Source organism: Manduca sexta, unplaced genomic scaffold (assembly GCF_014839805.1).
Source record: "Manduca sexta isolate Smith_Timp_Sample1 unplaced genomic scaffold, JHU_Msex_v1.0 HiC_scaffold_2746, whole genome shotgun sequence".
NCBI classification, from domain to species: Eukaryota; Metazoa; Arthropoda; class Insecta; order Lepidoptera; family Sphingidae; genus Manduca; species Manduca sexta.
The window spans coordinates 1-20218 of record NW_023593741.1 but is presented as its reverse complement, the minus strand read 5'-3'; the positions used below and the strand labels follow the sequence as shown (position 1 = coordinate 20218).

Genomic DNA, 20218 nt, shown 5'->3' with positions numbered 1-20218 from the left:
GTTTGAACAAGATCTTAAGAAGAATGCCCATTTATTTTATATGTTATAAGTATGTATGTTTATTTTGAGGTTTGTTTTGGGTAAACGTTGGTAATGTCTAGGGATTGGCAATATCATAATTATACATGTATCATTACTATCAACAATATTATAAATGACCAAAATTGAATCAAAACTCGTCTTATTTAATTGAAGTAAAGACACCCCGAAAAGGATTTCTGTCAAATTAATTGGAGTAATTTCTAAAAATATTTCGTTAATTATAAACTAGTTAACAAGGCCATACACTCCTTCATTCTCGTTTGGATCTCAAGCGGGAACAAGCAAAGAAATAAAACGTATCAGCTTGTATTTAAACGTTCCCAATTAAAAAAAACAAATTACACGATCGGCTAGTCTCGGCCCGTAATATATGATTATAATATTTTTTTTTACGTGCAAGGCCAAGTGACCCTACTGCACCTAATGGTAAGTGGAGTGAGATCCAAATGAATGACGAGAGATGAGTGATGATCGGGCCTGTTGGATATACACAGGCTGATTCCGACACCTTGTGCACGGTACTCCCAATCCGGGCGGACATCAAATATATCTTACCACCAGCAAATGACTGCCCTAGGCGCTTTGTCGTTAAGCTAGCGTCTAGCTTTGTTGTTAGTATTTTTAATGCGATCGAGAGTTTTGTTTCGTTTCATTATGGTGAATCATGGCATTACGCTGATGCTATCAAGGTGTTACTTGTCGAGGACAATACACTACTAACAAATCATTTTTACGGCAGTATGTTTCCAGTCAATGCCTAAATTAGTTATCGCCGAATAATTATTCATATTTTATCTTTATAACTACATAATATTATAAACGCGAGTATTTTTGAAAATGTTTGGATATTTGTTAGAAGTAAACGCGACAACTGCTAACTAGATTTGGATGAAATCTGGCACACAGGTAAAACATTATTTGGATTAACACATAGGCTACTTTTAATTCCGGTAATTGACTGCCGTGGGAATATATTTTTTTTCAATCTATTTTTAAATAGATGGTACTTGCGTCGTACATTATGTAATTTAACGAGCAACACCTTGTATTCCATATGATCAGCGGAACCAAAATAATCGTGAGAATATACGAACTTTAATATATAATTGTTGTAACAATGCTCAACATTAGTTTTATTCTGTTTTAAGTTGATATTGGAGGTTTAGTTGTGTGATTTTTTGTGTAGTACAAAAGGATAATAATTGAAGTAAGATTTAAGATTATTGTTTTATATACAATTGAATTTAGACTTTATAGTCGACTATATAGCACGGTAAATTTGATCCTATTGCACCTATGCACTGATGGTAAACGGAGTGGGGTCCACATAGAGCTACACACTTACCCTAAAGTTACGCTTAAAACTATTATGTTTGTTTCTCAGGTGAAAATGTTTCTTCTTTTATTCTTCGTCACATGCGTTGTTTATGCCTTTTTTGTAATGGCAAAACAAAGAAAATGAAGGTTCTCGAACCTCCGTCATTGCCTGGAAAACTACCTATTTTAGGCCACAGTTACATATTATATGGTGATAATATACGTAAGTATTGATTTTAAAAAGATAATATTTAAAATAGATATTTGCCAAAAACTTTTATGCAGTTATTTTTTTATAAATTGAAATCATCGGTATTTGTGTAATGCCAATATTTTAGTGTATTCTAAAAATATTGTTATAGAGTTTTTTTATGTCATTTGAATATTGCGTAGAACCGCTATACAGGGATTCCAAACTTTCTCACTATTATAATTGCGCAATTTATTACAATATATGCTTTTCTATTTTAGACATTTTAAAATTTTATATAAAAAAAAACAAATCATTTTCTGTCAATAATTAAATCACGTATAAACTGCTGAATAAATTGAAATGTTTCGTACACAGTTAATCAATTAGTGTTACACTAGACCATCCAATACTTAGTTAATACGAAAATATAAAATACAATATTTATTTGCATAAATTTTATATTATCTTTACAGATACGTGGAACGTTCTAAAGTGGGTTTCACAGGAGGCACTCACTAAGGGCGGCGTCATAACAATGAATATTGGCCCTCGACTTGTTTACGGTACATATTTAATTTTTTCTTTTAAGCAACTAATTGACGAAACGGGAAACTTCCTCGCCTATCAATATTGCCCTTAAACAGTACACGCACCATACAAAATATATAACTCTACTTGGCACTGAGCTATATATGTTATCCTGATTTACACCCATTTTCAATAAAGATCCCAATCTCAATCTATAGTCTAGAGAATGACCCAATCAAAATATAATAATACTCTATATTTTTTGTATGGTCCGATTTGGTGTGCTTATTTTAAATAAATCTGTCACTTCTGGTAGTAAATAGTAAAGGCCTTTACACTCTACATTTTATTAAGGAGTTCTTTACTCGCATTCATAATATCAATCTTCGAGGAATCGCTTCTTTTGTACATGAACCCTAAACTTACTGGAGAAACATAAAACTTAATATTGTATAGCGAAAAATTAAAAAAAAAATTTCTTTCCAGCCATCACAGATCCAGACGACTTATACACCGTGGCTAATAGTTGTTTATTAAAAGATTACTTCTACAATTTCGCCAAGCCTTGGCTTGGAAATGGATTATTCAGCGGTAGTGGTAAGTAAATATATCTAACATTGCAATCAAATTACAGCTTAGTATTGCCACGACATTTCCGAAGTCTATGGGCGACGATGACCATTTTGACCTCAGCAAACAAATAGGTACATAAAAGGTTATAGTCTAAATTTAATTAAGATAACAAAGTTTTCGAGCAATGCAATGGAATAGAAACACGTATGGGTTTATATCCGACATGAACATGTGAAAACTGATTCTATTTGAGGCGTGACGGTATTACAGCAACGTAAACCTCAGGAAGGAGCAGCGTTGCGCGCTTTAGGGAGGCCTATGTTCAGCATTGGACAGTTGTAGGCTGATGATGATGATGATGAAGCCTCAGGAATCAATATCTCAGTTATAAGTGCAGGTAGGGCGTTAGCTCGTGTGCCTTCAGAGACAACAGAAAATATCCCAGTTTCTGCGGGATGACAATGTATCGAAGTACAATAAATTTTTGCGGGAAGCGCAATTAATTACTATAATCACCCAGCTTCCGCAACGACGGCGTAGTTACGTTGGGGTCACTATTGTAAGACGCAGTAATAACCCGCCGGAAGGATAGTAAACATTGATCGTCCTCTGAGCCAAGTTCCAATGCCATAAACAATCCATACCGGCATACCGATCAACCCTCACAGTAGTCATTCGGTGCACGAGGGAAAGTACGGGTTCCTTTAGCAAGAGTTTAGTTAAACAACATAACAATATTATTGTTGCATACTTAATTCCTCTTGAATTTTAAGTCTTGCTTCAGCAAGGTAGACTGGGTATGTCAGATTTATCGACTAAAATTCCAACGTTGGTAATCAGCGTTTTAAAAAAATTCCAACACTTGGAACTGAACACATAGTAGGAGCTAGCCTACCTACATTAAATAACAATATTTTTAAAGGTCCCGTATGGAGACGACATCGAAAACTGCTGAATCCAGCATTCAACCAACAAGTCCTGGACGGATTTATAGGCGTCTTCAACGATCAATCGAGACGGCTTGTGGGCCAATTGCTTGTGCAAGTAGGGAAAGGTTCCTTCCCCCACTTGAAGTATCTATCCGTATATACTTTGGAAACTGTTTTCCGTAAGTAAATATTATCTTACTAACATTATAAAAGCGTAAGTTTGTAAATGTATTTAGGTGTTTAGATGGTTCTAGAAGTCAAAATGGCTGAACAAATAAGGGTCGACCACGTTCTGTATAAACGTATGGCATACATTATTAATACTAAATAAAAGTATCCGTGTGTAATTTTTAAAATACACACGGATACTTTTATTCGAGAAAAGGTTTATCACACGGGCGGAACCACAAGTAATATTGAGCTGGACCTACATAATAATTCGAATTAGATCAATCTGAGTAAGTGCATTCGGTTCTTTATATGTGATAATTGGTATAATTTATATTGATATATAAAAGACCCAATGTCTACCTACAACCCGATCAACTTCTTATGAAAGTAGTTTTTTAACATAAATTATGTATATTGCTTTGTTATGCTTAATTATAAGTGGAAATATACTTCTATTGTTAGTTAATTTGCCTAATTATTACGATTACTCCGGGTGATATTTGTGTCTCATCGCATGTAGCATGAAAAATGAGAAAATATGCTTGAACATTATACTTGTACATCTTATCGTAACCTTTTAAAAATTACGTGTAACTCTACACAATCGATTTTAATAAAATCTTCCCTGATCACAGTATATCTATTAAGTAACATAATCGTCCTATATTTACCAATTCAAATTTTTTCAGAAACTGTATTTGGCGTAAACGAAAAATACAACGATTTAATAGGCGAATATTTGAGCAGCATAGCACAAATGCAAAGTATATTCACGGAAAGGTTTCAGAAAGTATGGCTTCACCCAGACATATTTTATAATATGTCGCAATTGAAAGCTACGCAAGATAAACACGTCAAATTTCTTCACAGATTCTCTAATATGGTATGTATAAAATCTTGTACTTACGTTGACGAAAAAATTCTTTCTATATTGCGACGTCCTTTTTACATTTTATATATAGGGTGGATTTTTGAGAGATGGCAGTAAGGGAAGTTAGCTACCTTAACCGCTATAGCTATAAAAAAAATCGTCCATAATTTTTAAAAACGTTATGAAAAAGTCACCCTTGGATGGCGAGGCTCAAGATCTAAAGTAATAATCTGTAAGGAATCAAAGATGAATGAAATTGCTACGTAAATAAATGTTCCTACCTTATTAGTGTGAGTAATAGATACTAGGCACTCTACCATTACGTATAGGGTACAATTTTACCTGTTCTGTGGAGTATAACACAGGGTTATTATAAGTTCCGCACAGACTCTGGCAACGTGTTTCACTAAACAGTGTTATAGGAGCTTCAAGTGAAGTGAGAGAGAGGAATAAGTATTCTTGAATACCCTTAGGTTAGAGGAAGCAGTGGGTTGATTATTTTTAAGAACGTATCATAATAAAACTACACATAATTACCTTCAGAGTGAACTAATTATAATATTTTAATTAAAATTCCACGTTGAAGCACTTATATTTCGTTCCTTATATAATTGTTTTTTTTTATTATTTTGTTAGCAATAAATTAACTCCCGCGTCTAAGATAATAGAGATTTTGTCACACTAAATATCATCTTAAATTTAATTAGTCAAGACTAACATAATATATTTCAAAATATAATTTAACGCGTAATTACATATAAAGCTAGGTTGGCATAATGATTTCTTTTGTTTATGCGAATGTTGACTTTGAATAATATAAATAATCGCGATAGAATCTGTACATTTTACTATTTTAATATATAAATCGAGGTTTAGATTAGCAAGAATACTTGCAGAAGTTGGCCTCCGCAAGCAATTTTTAAAATGTAATTAACCACAGAAAGCCGACTTCTGTAAATATTGAAACTTTCAGGATTTGTGGTGTCACATGATCATAAACCGATGGAAATAATGCCGCTAGCGTAAACAATACATCCGTAAGTTCTTGCGCAATATATTGCTGCAAGACAAAACGCAATTATACAACTTTCTTTCTATTAAGATACCTTAAAGTGGTGCTCCCAAGAAGATGCTGCGTTAACCATAATATTTTTAAAAACTATCAATACAAAATTTAAAATATGTACAGATAAAAAATAATCGTCATATTCATACAATATGTTATCTTTACTTTGATTGTTGAATTTTTTTTATAATGTAGATATTGTTCCATTAATTTCACAATGAAAATTACACTAAAATTATTGATGCCGTGCATCTCCTATATTACACAACATTTAATTTTTAACCAACACTATTACATAGACAACTTAATAAACATTTTGGTAATATAAAATATTCAAAATGAACTAATATTGTTTTGATTAATAAATAATTCGCAATTCTTTACATATTCCCGCCCTTATCGCATGCGCCGTAAATATATTTAATGATATCGAAAATCCATCAGGCGAACGATATTACAAAGTGACGGTATCCCATTACTTTATATAAAAATAATCTATTCCAGGTACCTCGGAAAAACAGAAAGCTACAAATGGCTAAACGAGACATAAATGATGCACAAACTGATGGTCAAAACGCAAATGGAGGTAATAATATTAAATTACAGGCATTGAATTAATTATAATATAAAATATTATTTTTACTCTAACTTGGAATTTTGTATTCCCTGAGATTCTTTTATTACCCTAACTATAAGCAGTCGCTTCTCTACAAGAGAATTAGACGCGTAGAGTAGATTGATATAAAATATAATTATCAAGTGTTAATAAAAATGATTTAAAATATAGCTACTGCATAATTGATAACATTAATTATTTTCAGGTAAATTCAAACCCTTCCTGGATTTACTTCTTGAACTTTCGAATAATGAAGAAGTGATCACAGATAAGGAAATTAGAGAAGAGGTTGACACGTTTATGATAGCTGGATACGATACTTCTTCCTACGTCCTTATGTACACTCTTATGGCTATCGGAACATATCCACAAGTGCAAGAAAAAATATATAGAGAGTGAGCTCCTATCATCCATAATAATTCATTAGAAGCTGAATAAATTAATTTTTCGTGTTAAAGGAACTAATGCGCATATGCAAACAATCTTGCACCATAAAAGCTATATTATCGTAATTGTTATACTTTAGTGCTATATAAATTGGAGGAGTGGCGTCTCAGGCTGGAGGCCCCCACAGCGGGGCTTCGGGCCGTCACGGCAGTGCGTCCTATCTTTGCACAGTGGCTGGACAGGGGCCACGGCGCGGCGACATTTCGCCTGACGCAGGTGCTCGGTGACCGGGCATGGGTGCTTCGAGGAGTACCTGTGTCAGATAGTAGGAACGGAGGAAAGCGCCGTGTGTCACCATTGTGACAACTGCCCGCGGGATACGGCCCAACATACGTTGTAGTCCTGCCCAGCCTGGGACGACGAGCGCAGCGCTTTCGTTTCAGTCGTCGGAGGAGACCTCTCGCTGCCGGCCGTGGTCGCTTCCATGGTCGGCAGCCCGGAAGCCTGGCGTGCGGTGACCCACTTCTGCGAGGTGTTCCTCTCGCAGAAGGAGAGTGCCGAGAGGGATCGAGAGGGAGGATCCCTCCCGCCGTCAGAGGAGACGTAGGAGGCGCCGGGTGGACGACTGACCGGCGCCTCCCGCCCTGTGGAATGGGGGCGTTTGGAGAATTCCACCACGGTATCCCCTGCCTGTCGTAAGAGGCGCCTAATAGGGGCCACGAAGGGGGTCGTCGGCGGGCAGCAGGGGGCTTTCCGCCCTAGTGCATTTTTGTGCAATTTTGCACATCTTTCGGTTGACCCCCGGGATGGACGGCAGTGTGCTGTTGACCTTACATTGCCATAGACGCCGAGGGCGTCCTTCGGTGCGCGGGGGCTTCTGAGCCCCCCTCCCCATAGGAGACGGCCGCAAGGCGGCACCGCGCAGGGGCGGCTGCGGTCGCAGACTAGACACTCCAACGTCAGAGGAAGCCCGCAGCCGTCCCTAATGCGCCGAAGAGGGCCACCGCGGAGTTTTAGCTGGTAGGCCGTGCATAGGTTAAGTTGTATATAGGGTTAGGGACTCGGCCCGGCGGTCGCCCGAAGGTCACCATCAAATCCGGGCGGCTCAACGCCGGGCCGTAAGGCACGGTTACCCCAGCATAACCGCTCAGTCGCCCCCCACGAAGGCTGGGCGGTAGTAATAAGGCACTTTCTACGTGAAATCAAAAAAAAAAAAATGTGCTATATAAATTGCCTTTTTTTGCATTTGATTTTTAAGGCAGAGAAGTATCTTTTTACAACCTACGTTGGAAAATAATTGATACTCATAATAGCGATCAATTATCCTATTTCGAATGTCTAATTTCAGTCACAAGAAATATTACCTTCGTAAGAATAAGTGTAAAATATATACTCGCACTATTTTTTTGGATCATACAGAAAATAAGTAGTGTAGGTAATAACACCCCTAATTTTTTTTCAGAATACAAGATGTTTTAGGATATTCCGATAGAGACGTTACCAAGCACGATTTACACAAATTAGTTTACTTGGAAGCAGTTATAAAAGAAACCTTGAGACTGTATCCGATTGCACCCATCGTTTCGAAGATTTTTAACTATCCTATGCTATTATCATTACTGAATATCCTTTTTCTGAAAAATCTACTCCAAAAGGAAAAACTATGTGAACCACAGTACAAACACTACTCGAATGTAGTCGATGCTACTTTTATTTATACACATGTTGCAGAAAGGTTTTTTATAATCGCCAGTGAGCTGGCTTGATCGATCTAATCCTAGTATAATTGTATTAGAAAATTTTCTGGAATAGCCATATTATAAAGTACTTTTGTCTTACTCAAACTAACAAAATTATAACTATTCTTGTTTTTTTGAATGTTAAGCTATCGTGTTTAGCACAATTTAGCAGATCCAAATAGCCCAACAGGACCAAAGACACTGGCAATCGTAACTCACCAGTTAGGGCTCCCAATAAAACATATCCGACTACGATGCCACTCCCATTTCACCATTTACAGAGAACTATACGGTGCCAGCTGGATGCAGCGTATTTTTGTTATTTTGGGGCATGCATCATCATTCAATCTGGGGCCCTGATGCAGAACAGTTTAACCCAGAAAGATGGCTGGATTCACCCACATTATCAACGAACTTAAAACTTTTCGCGGGATTCAGCATTGGAAAAAGAAACTGTATAGGTAAAGTTTCGCATGTTACATAAAACACGAAATGTAAGATTATATTTTTGTTTTAATAATTTCTTATTAAACCGTTGATAAGATTCAAATATTTTTGGAATATAGTATCTAGTTTTTGGAATCGGGTTTTAAACCATCTTACATTTCCAAATAACTAACCTGAGTACTTCGGGCATTTCACCTATTTAAATGTTTTTTTCTAGCAAAAACATTTGCAATGATGTCGATGAAGACTACAATTACACATCTACTAAGACACTACAAAGTTAACGCAGATATTTCTAAGATCACCTTTGAAAAAATCGATCGTTATGCTCCAACCAGCCTCTGGAAGTGTTATAAGTTTAGATTTAAGACGCCCTAAGAACCATATTGGCTGTTAAATAAATTGTAAAGGAATGGAGAATACAGCCAAAAAATTGAGTGAATACTATTATACTATTAACTTCTATTATATAATATTTACTCTAAATATAAGTAAGTTGTACAATAATGTATTTCAATAGTGAGTGAATGTTAATTTCAATTTATTACAGTTACATACTTTATATAATAGTTACATTATTAGATAGAATTATGATATCGTGTATATATTTTCTATCTACTTAACGACACTAAGCTGGCCATAATTCATTTTATGAATAAGTAAATCTCGAAATCTCGTTTCTTTTAAAATTATTACGGTTTATTATAAAACAAGCGATTTGAACCAAAAACTTACTATATTTTTATATTATAATGGCCCTATATATACATTTCGCCACATATGCACAAATAGAAAACTTCTACAAAAGCTATTTAAGTACATAGCCTAAATAAATGAATGGCGCAATTTGGCGTTGGTGTTATTTCAAACTGAAAAAGTTTAATGAGTTTGATAAACGATTATTCATAATATGGAAATTATTACTTATTTAGTGTTTGTTTAATTTAAATGTGTTTAGCCATCAGTACCTACTTACAATTTACTTCAATATTTTGTTTCGGTTAAACTTCCAATTTAGCACTTAATGTAGGTACCTATTTACGATCTAAATATACTTATTATAAGTATATTTTTTAATGCTTTGGTCGAAAGAATATTCGTCAATGTTATTTAAAGTTTGAATTACGTTGATTGGCGAAAAATACGGATTCCTAGATGGTCTAAAGATTTATTCAAACTGTAGGATAACAATATTAATATTTTATAGTGTGCTCCTAAGATGTTTTTGTTAAAATTTGTAAATCGTCACTAGTATGCTCATTGTTTTTATTGTGTGTAAATAAATTGCAAGCAATGAAACTTTTTTACTAATAATTAAATACTAACCTATGAAATTAGCAATAATGAATTTACTTACTATAATAATTAACACAGCCAAAATTGCTTAAAATTCCCTTTTTAAATAATACTACGTGTTGCCCGCGGCTTTGCCCGCGTAAAAAGCCTTTACTGTTACAAAACTAACGCCATCTATTTAAAAATTAATATAACTAATATTATTATCTATAGAAGCAACGTAATATTATTTTTATCTATAAAATAAATATAAAACATACCCTATGTGTTAATCCAGCACATGTGTGCGTGTGTTAAATTTTATCCAAATCCGGTTGATTATGCATTTACTTTCAGCAAACATACAAACATCCAAGATCCAAATATTTTTACAAACTTTCGCTTCAGCTGTCTCTTCTACATAGTTGATGGAATAATAAAGTACATACCTTTGCTATTTCAAGGGCTATTTATTTTTTTAAATATACCTCTTGTTTTAAGAATACATTTTTGAATATTTTTCACTTTCTAACGACATCTAGCGGGTACAATTAAAATTGATACCTTCAGAACATTATTATTATCTAAACTTTTATTTACAGTATAGTTGATATTTCATAATTACATAATATGTACTGTAACCTATAATTCCCTAAAAGAATTTATATTTGATATTAGCATTATGTACAATCGACAATCTTTTAATAATCGACTAAAAATCATTCTTTATGGTTTTACATTACAATAATACCATCCCTAGCTGTCATTTCTGAACATTCACACTGACGGACGTCATTGATGATTTTATTGAAATAACTCTCGAATCGAAGACTTGTTTATCGCTAACGATATGTTAAAACTATGATACATTCGTAACATACGCATTCCCGTAGATATAATTTATGTGTGTGGAGTTACAGTGGGTGAAAATGGCGAACAACAGAATACCGTCTGGGCCTAACACTCCAGGCAGCCAACAGACCCCAACACAGCAAGGCATAAAGATATTTATACAGAGGGATTACTCTGAGGGCACGGCAGTCAAGTTTCAGACGAGATTTCCATCGGAACTTGAAGATAGGGTAGGTGAAAAAGTGTAATACTGCCGACAAAATTGCTAAAAAGATAACAAACTTGTGAGATTTCTTCGCTTAGAAGTGTTTAATTTGTCACAAGGACGTGTTTTTATACATAGTTAATTTGCAACGAAAGTAATAAGGTGTCGTCTACATCAAGCTCTTGACATTTTCTCAGCTAAATTGCAATTGACCTATTAACTTATTAATGCAGATGATAACCTTTGGAACTATTGAGTGTTTCTTTTGTAATTCGTCTCATAGATTATAAAGCTCGTCACAAATTATTGCAACTTTAAGCAATAATAATAAAGGTGTGGTCACTGTAACATTTTAAAAACAATAATTTGCATATTAAGTACCCACTGAATCATTGCTAGTCAGAACTGTACTAAGCTATATTGCAATAAAAAAATACTGTTTTAAAAACCCTCGTTAAAGGTTATATGTTTCCATAGACTTATTTTCAAGGATTACACTCTTACATTATAGATATTGAACATTACAATTACTGAATGGGTCGACCAGGCACAAGCTATTTAACAAATAAAGAAGATAATTTATAACTCTATTATCTATGTAATAACTGTAATAGTATGTTTAAATATCCTCAATTTACAGATAGATAGACAAACATTTGAATATACAATGGAGAGACTAAATGAACACTTTGAGATGGCAGAGACAGCAGACTGCAGCACGTATTGTGAAGGCTGTTTAGCATGTTTGACTGCCTACTTCATTTACATATGTACAGAGACACATTATGAAAAGGTAAGATTTTTATTGCATTATTTCAATAGGAGAATAATACTAGAGATTTTAAATGTGAGGTGCTGTCTGGGTAGGTACTACAGCGATGTCAATTTTTAATACCAGGCAGCAGTATACATGCACTGTTATGTTCCAGCTTGAAGGACATTGTATGCAGTGTAATTACTGAACATGAGGATCTCATATCTCACAGTAACAGTGCAATGCCACATTGCGCTTGTAATTTAAAGTTTTGCATGGTTTTACAACTATTTATGAGTGGTTGTATTGTTTATCATGAGATGAAACGCATGCTTGTATGGTTATTGAATTGCAGTAAATAAAAAAAATCCATGAGACACAAAAAACAAAAATATAGAATAATATATCTGGTACTTTTAAATCTCTTTCAAGCTGCTTAGTTTGTTGTGACAATTGAAGAAGAAAAGAAAATTGATGACATTTCTAGCATTATTGTTGTATAGTGGATAATATCACTACACATCAAATAATATTGCTAATCCACCATCATTACACCATGAAAAAGATGACTTAATTTAATTAAAAACAATTAAATTTGACAGTATTTCAAATATAATTTTAATAGAGATATTCACCCTGAGTATACAGTCGCCGTAGCTACTAAAGATTTTTGTCCAACAATTTGTTACCCAAAGGTTTTTTTTTATTGCTTTGAATGACAAGACAAGCTTCCCCTTCGCCTGATGGTAAGCAATATGTCCATCCCTGTGAACCAGTAGAAACACCATTCAACACCTTGAATTACAAAGTATTTTTTGGTATTCCACTGTGCTTACCATCCTAAGACATGAGATGTTAAGTCTCATTATGTTCAGTTTTTACACTGGCTACAATCTCCTTCTAACCGGAACACAACAGTGACTACACTCTGCTGCTTGGCAGCAAAAATAGACATTGCGGTGGTACCTATCCAGGTGGACTCAAACATTTGAGAGACCTACCACCAGTAAAATAAAAATAAATAAAACAATGTGGTGTAATCTTAGTCTGATCTTAGTTCTTTTTTACAACAACATCACATATTTATCCCCAAAGGGATACAGGGATGCAGAGGCACAACCAGGGCACCCACTTTTCGCCAACTGTGTTCCCTACCATGATGTGATGGGGGGAGTATATCGCCATATTGGGCACAAATTCCAGTCTTCGGGCTGATATTGAGTAGAAAAAACCCAAATATCACCATCAGATTGGAACCCAGGACCTCAGAGGGCTGTCGTACCGTGCTTTGTGCTTCTTTTTTATTTATAATAGAAATGCAAAAGTTTGTGTTTGTGTAAAATATCTGAATGTTTTTGGCTGAATGGATTTGGAAGATTTGGCACATCTATAGACATTTTCCTGGATATAAACATAGGATTTTTGTCCTGGCAATCTGCTTTCAAAGAAACCAATGGAATTTTATAATCTAATTAAATGGATGAATGGAATGGTTATGAATCACTATAGTGGTTTAGGGACATTTGTAGGGGGAAAGCCATTCCGTGAAGCCCTGAACAACACCTATAAATAATACATGTTTTAACATATTTTACATAAATACAGGATAAAAACATAAACATGTATCCAATAAATTTGGAAATCCAAGGCCTAAATAATGTATGTAGATAAGATTAAACATTGAGATAAGTACTTACAATCATCAGTTCATACAGGAAAAAATGTTACTAAGTTATGTCTTCGAATTCTTTTTGTAATTTGCATAAACAATTAAGATAGTTGTTTTTTAATGTAATTGAAACATTATTCTCACAAAATTATAATATATTCTTAATTGAGCCTTTATTTGTAAACAATGTGATGTCGTAAATGACGTCAATAAGTATAATATAATTATGCAAAAACAGCTGACGTAGTGTGACATCCATTAATTCACTGTGCATGTAATGAAGTATACTTAAGTAAAAAATGTATTATAATGAAACTATACTAAAGCGGCGATAGCCTAGTTAGGTGTGGAACGGACTGCCAAGACGAATGTCCGTAGGTTCAAATCAAGTATATAATACAGGGCTGATATTAAATGAAACTATATAGATTCATTCATATATATATTATTTGTATTTTAACTGGATAAAAAAATGTCTTACGTCTTAAATTGTTAATCGCAACGTAACGTTTTTAAGTTTTTCTAATATAATATTTGTTGATTACGTCATATGAGTGCGTGTAAAGGACACCGTTTTTCGAAGTGTCGTTTTGAAAATCGTGTGTCATGCTATGAACCAATTAAATCAATGCTGGCCTTACGACTGGATATCAAATAATTCAGTACCTACTATTTTAAATGATTTAACGTGCGTAATATTCCGTCTGGGTAGGTACCAATGTGTGGCGTTGCTACTGGATTTATTTTTACACTAGCGTTTGCCCGTGGCACCACCCCTGTGGGAGTTCTCTCCCATTGTGAACTATTCTGGGATATTAGTTATGTATATGTTGATGTAGAAATTGGTCTATATGACTTCAAATAACATCCGACCATTTGAATATCTTAATTTTTTTTTTTAGATTTATTTAAGTTTGATGAGAAAACACTAGAAAATTCAAGAAATAGAAAAATAACACGATTACAATGCGACGTCTGCTCGCGGGCACAACTTGTTCATTAATACCTAGTACAAATAGCATCGAAATACCTCTATCTGTTTAACGTTATGGGTGTAGTTAGAATAAAAGTTATTTAAATACTTATCTGACCTGGAATACGAAACAATTTGAAGTTATATACACCAAATTTAATAGCCATCCTGGTACCATTTAGAAAATATGACAAATTTCTATATGAATAAATATTATGACAAAAATATATAGGTCGCATGACTCAACGAAAAATCATAAAAAACATGACGTTTATGCTAATAATCTCGCAATAGATAATATTTTTGTAGGACGTAATAATAACACCATACATAATACGATAACATACCGTGTTAAACAAATAGATAAGGACGCAATTTTAAATTGTGAGGTGAAAATTTTAATGTCACGGTCAGTTTCGGGTTTATCAGGTTATTTAACGAAGAGGAATAAACGCCACTTCTTTAAACATAATCATAAGTTTATTGAAACCTGTCTTTACTATAAAGGCAGATTGAGCATAAACAAGGAGTCCTTGACTAGGTAGGGGCCCTGACATTTAGAAACGCAGGGCTATATATGCCTCGGTGGCTTATTGCGTGCAACTCCGGCTGCCCCTTGGGGAATAAAGGCTTGATGTGTTGGTCTTTGTATAATATAGTTTTAAAAAAAGCAAATAAAAAAGTTAGATTCTTTAATATTTATATACTTACCAAAAGAACTTAAAACGATGGGATAAGGACCTTGATAAGTCAGACCATGGATACATATAGTTTGTGAGCTTATTTCTCTCCGCGCCATGATATGTCGAAAGATATGCAATCCGTAGTAAATTGTTACATTTTTCGAAGCGAGAACTTATAAATTTAGATTGCCCTGGTGCAACGAATGCAGTGTCTTATATTTCACAGTTGAAGTGCGTTAGAACATTGAGGCGATTAAGTACTGGCCTAGCTTTTTTCTGCTATGGCATAGTAAACATTTACAATCTTACTTATAAAAATTTCGCAAAGCCATGCTTAGTTAAAACACAAATTGACTCGATCAGCTGTAAGTCAAAACCCGCCATCTTGTCTCTTAATAAAGTTTAAACTAAGAAACCGTTGTAAATTTTACAGCTATTTAAGCAATTCTTAACCACCTCTTAATGCTAAAACAAGTTTAAAAACTAATACTGTTAATTACTGGCAATAATGGATATATCTCCACGGGAGCGTCCAAATCTTAGGAATGCCCCGCGATTTACGAATGGGCACGTTTGCGCAAGTCTTCTAATCCGCGTGCGATTAAATCCTTTCATGCCACGTTCACTAGTTGTTGCAAATTTTATCTTAATTCATCAAAAGCAACTTTATTTCAAGGTGTATAAGGTGTGATCCGAATAAAACGCGCACGAGCGTTACGTGCGTATGCCTTCATTCGAAATATTTAGTGGCGCCTAAACGAAGGCCAGAAATATTCCGACCTATTTTAGCACTTAAAGCACTCATCATCAATCCTAAATAAACTATTCTCATTTACAGCACCTAAGAAAAGTATCAAAATTCATAGCAACGCAGAACGAAAGAGTGTACAACCCGAGAGGAATACACATAACGGACCCTATTCTACGCGGCCTGCGCGTCATAGAGATCACAGTGATAGACGTTCCCAACTGTCAGAGTCCAACGGGTAACTCGACGAACAATCAGCTGAGGCACACTTGACCACCACAAGAGAACAGGGAGTTTTTCATGTAACGCTATTGGTTCTGATTTGTTTACTGTGAAATTTGGTGCTTGCTGACAATGCGGCCGTGCGGGACAAATCAGAATGTATTAAGACTATGAAGTTGGTGTTAGTTAATGTTGTTGTCGGTAGGTATGTTTGTAGTCAGGGTCACCAATGTTCTGTTTGTGAAGCCAGATAATTTTGTTAGAGAACAATAATTATAATTGTATTTAATTATATTAAAAGCCAGATACAATGTTAGGGAACAATTATTGTTCTAATTGTATTTGTGAAAAAGTTACGTAATATTTTTGTGAATGTTGCTTTAATTACGTACATTTTACAATTTTTTATCTGGCAACACTAGTGTACGGACAGTTTTTTGCCTAAACCTGACGCGTCGTTCAATGTACATCACTACATAAACATCATAATATTTTCGCCTATACCTACATATCGATAAGTCCTGCGTAAAAGAATATAATTGATTTTAAATGTCACTTTATAAATTATTGGAATAAACAAAAACAGTACGTACAATATCTTGTGTATTACTTTTTGAAATGGAGGTAAATCTTGTCATTAGACATTTTATAAATCAAGCGTGATACATATTACGAATATTTTTTTTTTTTACACAGGATCCATCGATATAGCATGACAATTTATGTAAAGATCTCACCAATCAACATTCATCTTAGTCGTTTTATACTCCATGTCCTTGTGTAGCGAGTGTTCAAAAGGCTTGGCTCCCCAGCTATGCTTCAAGCACCGAATTTCCGAGCTAGACTGTCTTCTTTTATACATTTCCAATGCATAGTTTCATTTTATACTTAAGTGATTTATTCCGTTGCATGGCAACATATTTTGCGAATCTGTTGGAGATTGCCTATTAACTGTAGGAAATAAATGTTTGAGAAACAGTATTAATGCTAGTCTGACCATAGATTGTAAACCATTCCTTGACATGAATAAACTAATATCGACTTTTTTTACTATAAAAAAACGAACTGCACTACACTATTCAGTCAGATATATCAGATCATAGAATATTGGCTGATAATAAAAAAACAAGAATAATCAATATTGAGTTAAATAAATACTTATATTAAAATACAAAAGATCAGTGTCATTAAGCTAATAAAACGGTTAAAAAAAAGGATAAAAAATATTAATTAGTAATTGTTTCTTGTTTCTCAAAGGATTTATTTCTGCATACATCTACCTAATATATTTTACATAAAGTTTCTTGTTCAAATTAGAGAAAATTCTGTAACCAATCTATGTGATAATAGGAATTTATCATGTAGTCGTGTTACCCCAATTAAGGTAAAAGATACTATAATTTAAAATCTATAGGTGTTTCCGACAGGCTTGCGTGTATATAACGAGTGAAGTTGCCTCGTGTTAGTTAGTCCATGTTAAATTATTACCATTATTGTTTTACTTTTTGCTACTTAAAAAAATGATTGTTATTGAAATGTATATTTTATATCCCACCAATTAATATACTTATTTATTATACATTGCAGTGGCGAAAGCTCTATATAACTATATTCCCTTTGTGTAGAAGATACTTATCATTAGAACGATTTCCAGAGCACATTCATGTATATTAGTACATATATGTTGTGTCGAGTTCCACCTTTCGCCACTTATACACTGTCCCCCTTATTCATAGACGTTTGTTATCGACGGACGGAGTAAAGCCTTGATACCAAGTCTGTTTCTCAGCTTTGTTTTTCTGACGGCTTGCTGTTTGTTCAGCTTTGTTTATCTGACAGTTAACTTAAAGTTGTATCTCAATATTAGCCAATCACAACGGCCTTTACGCACTGCGAAGGCTGCCATGCCGTCAGCACTGAGAAAGAGTCTTGTCTATGAATAAGAGGGTGTATGTATACAGAGATGCTACGAAACATCGTTAATTTTTTAAATTGGTGTGAAATAAAATCTGCACTCATGTAAGTGTATCATTTCTTTGTAAGTGAAAAGTAAAACAATAAGTTTACTTTGTATACTTTTTTCTGTCGACTGAAATTTCCTTTTAATCAGAACTCCCTGCGCCAAAACGTTCTTCCATTGCTTATCGAGGGTTATACGCGTTGTTATAAATATATGTAGATAGATATTAGACTCGTGTGTTCACAGGGTCGAGCCCTGTTGTGTGAAATGTGTCTTTGCACAAAATAATGAATGTAATTCAATGTAACGCCTGTACTTCATGAAAGTATTGAAAATCAAGAAAATTTGTGGATTATATTATAATCTGATTTAAATTATCCTGTATAAGTGAAAAGTATTGTATAAAATTATAGTATCTGTGCTTAAGTTGCAAGTGTAAATTAAAACGTTAACGAAATTATCGAGTGTACCAGAATCGATATTTGACATTACTTATCGATTTTGAGTGATGTTATTCTACATCTTTGCCTGAAACGAGTTATGTCTTTATACGGTATTACAGTGGTGTAATCTATCGATATCGATAGATTTAATCGCAACTGAGACGTCACAACACTTGCTTATCTTAAGTTTACGAACAAATTTTAAATATTTAAAAAATCATAATACTTATTAGGAAATGAAACAATCGTAATGAATATGCTGTTTTATTCGAAATATAAACACATGTCTGATAGGTATGCGATTTGCGAAAATAGTTAACGAATTAATGTATATTTTTTATATCTATGCACGGTGCCGTAGTTAGGAATGGCAATGTTATATTATCAGCGGCATAATTTGCCAACATGTACAGGACTGGACAGAGGAGGCGGGGGAAGGGCGGCAAAGTTAACATGTATTTACCGTTTAAAAACGGTTTAACATCACGTTTAGTGCGTAGTTAAAAATCTACGTGACAAACTACACTTTGGCGTCACATTCTAGGTTGAATAAGAATAGATTTGCTTAGAATTAAATTTATTTGAACAGGCATCAAGAGAGATGCCGCATTATGGCTTTGGTGCCAAATATACTATGGTTGCATCCCTCCACATTTTACCCATGGTTACATATTATCCCATTGCCCTTGGTAATTTGCCCAAACAAAATATAGAGTGAAAGCTACAGCACTGCCTCCGCCACTAAAATGTTGGCATTAAGATATTGACGATTGATTTTGTCGATTGCAAGTTGCAAGTGACTTGTTGGTTGTAAATTGTTCAAATCGGCGACTGATTATCAACATTTGTATGTAGGATAATGCGTTATGTATGAAACATTGTAATGTGAATTTTGTAATCACTTTAGGTAGGTACTTTAAGCACCTTTGGCGATGTCCGAGTAAATTTTATAATCGAATTATTTTGAATACTGTTCTTAATTTACTTATGTAATAAAAAATATTTATTTTAAATTTAAAGAGCGTAATAAGTGCATAAACACGCATAAAAAATTGAGAGCGATTTACACGAAGTAAATAATATATTCATTCTAGCGTCATATTGACAGGTAGTTTAATAAAAAACAAACCGCAAAGTTGTAATAACCCGAAATGACGACTTTCCTAAATTCAGAGTGAATTGACTAATCTTTAGTGCAGTCTGAAGAAATAACATTGAATTATTGGCCCTAAATAAATAAACAAAAATTGCAGTTTTTTTTTGTGAATTTTAATTTAAAAATCGCTCTCAGATATTGCCCAGTGCTTTGTAATTGATAAATGAATAATTTCTCGTACTAGGATGGGATTGTTAATCGCCTACAATTCCTTCTAAGCTTAGCATTTATTCGAATTATTTATAAAATTATTATTATTATTAGGTTTATAGCTAACATATTACAGTTAATTTGTTTTAATTATGATTCTTTAGGTATGAACTTCTTATAATTCGTGAATGGATTTCCCTTATTTAATGTCGATAGAACGTATAAGTATCGAACTCTTTATTTCCTATA

General features: G+C 34.1%; 2 protein-coding genes across 2 annotated transcripts; both read left to right on the top strand.

The window, feature by feature from the left end:
• Positions 1–1500: 1500 nt before the first annotated feature.
• On the top strand, positions 1501–9257 carry LOC119188425 (cytochrome P450 4C1-like). The gene is made up of 10 exons (XM_037446217.1): positions 1501–1582; positions 2026–2115; positions 2567–2677; positions 3576–3761; positions 4443–4636; positions 6195–6276; positions 6512–6701; positions 8156–8445; positions 8714–8893; positions 9097–9257. The coding sequence occupies exons 1-10, from the start codon at positions 1501–1503 to the stop codon at positions 9255–9257; spliced, it is 1566 nt and encodes a 521-aa protein (XP_037302114.1).
• Positions 9258–10962: 1705 nt separating this feature from the next.
• Positions 10963–16852, top strand: LOC119192406 (golgin subfamily A member 7-like). Its single transcript, XM_037446218.1, has 3 exons — positions 10963–11236; positions 11852–12004; positions 16129–16852. Exons 1-3 carry the CDS (start codon positions 11057–11059, stop codon positions 16309–16311), a joined length of 516 nt encoding a protein of 171 aa, XP_037302115.1. The 5' UTR covers positions 10963–11056; the 3' UTR covers positions 16312–16852.
• Positions 16853–20218: the final 3366 nt, after the last annotated feature.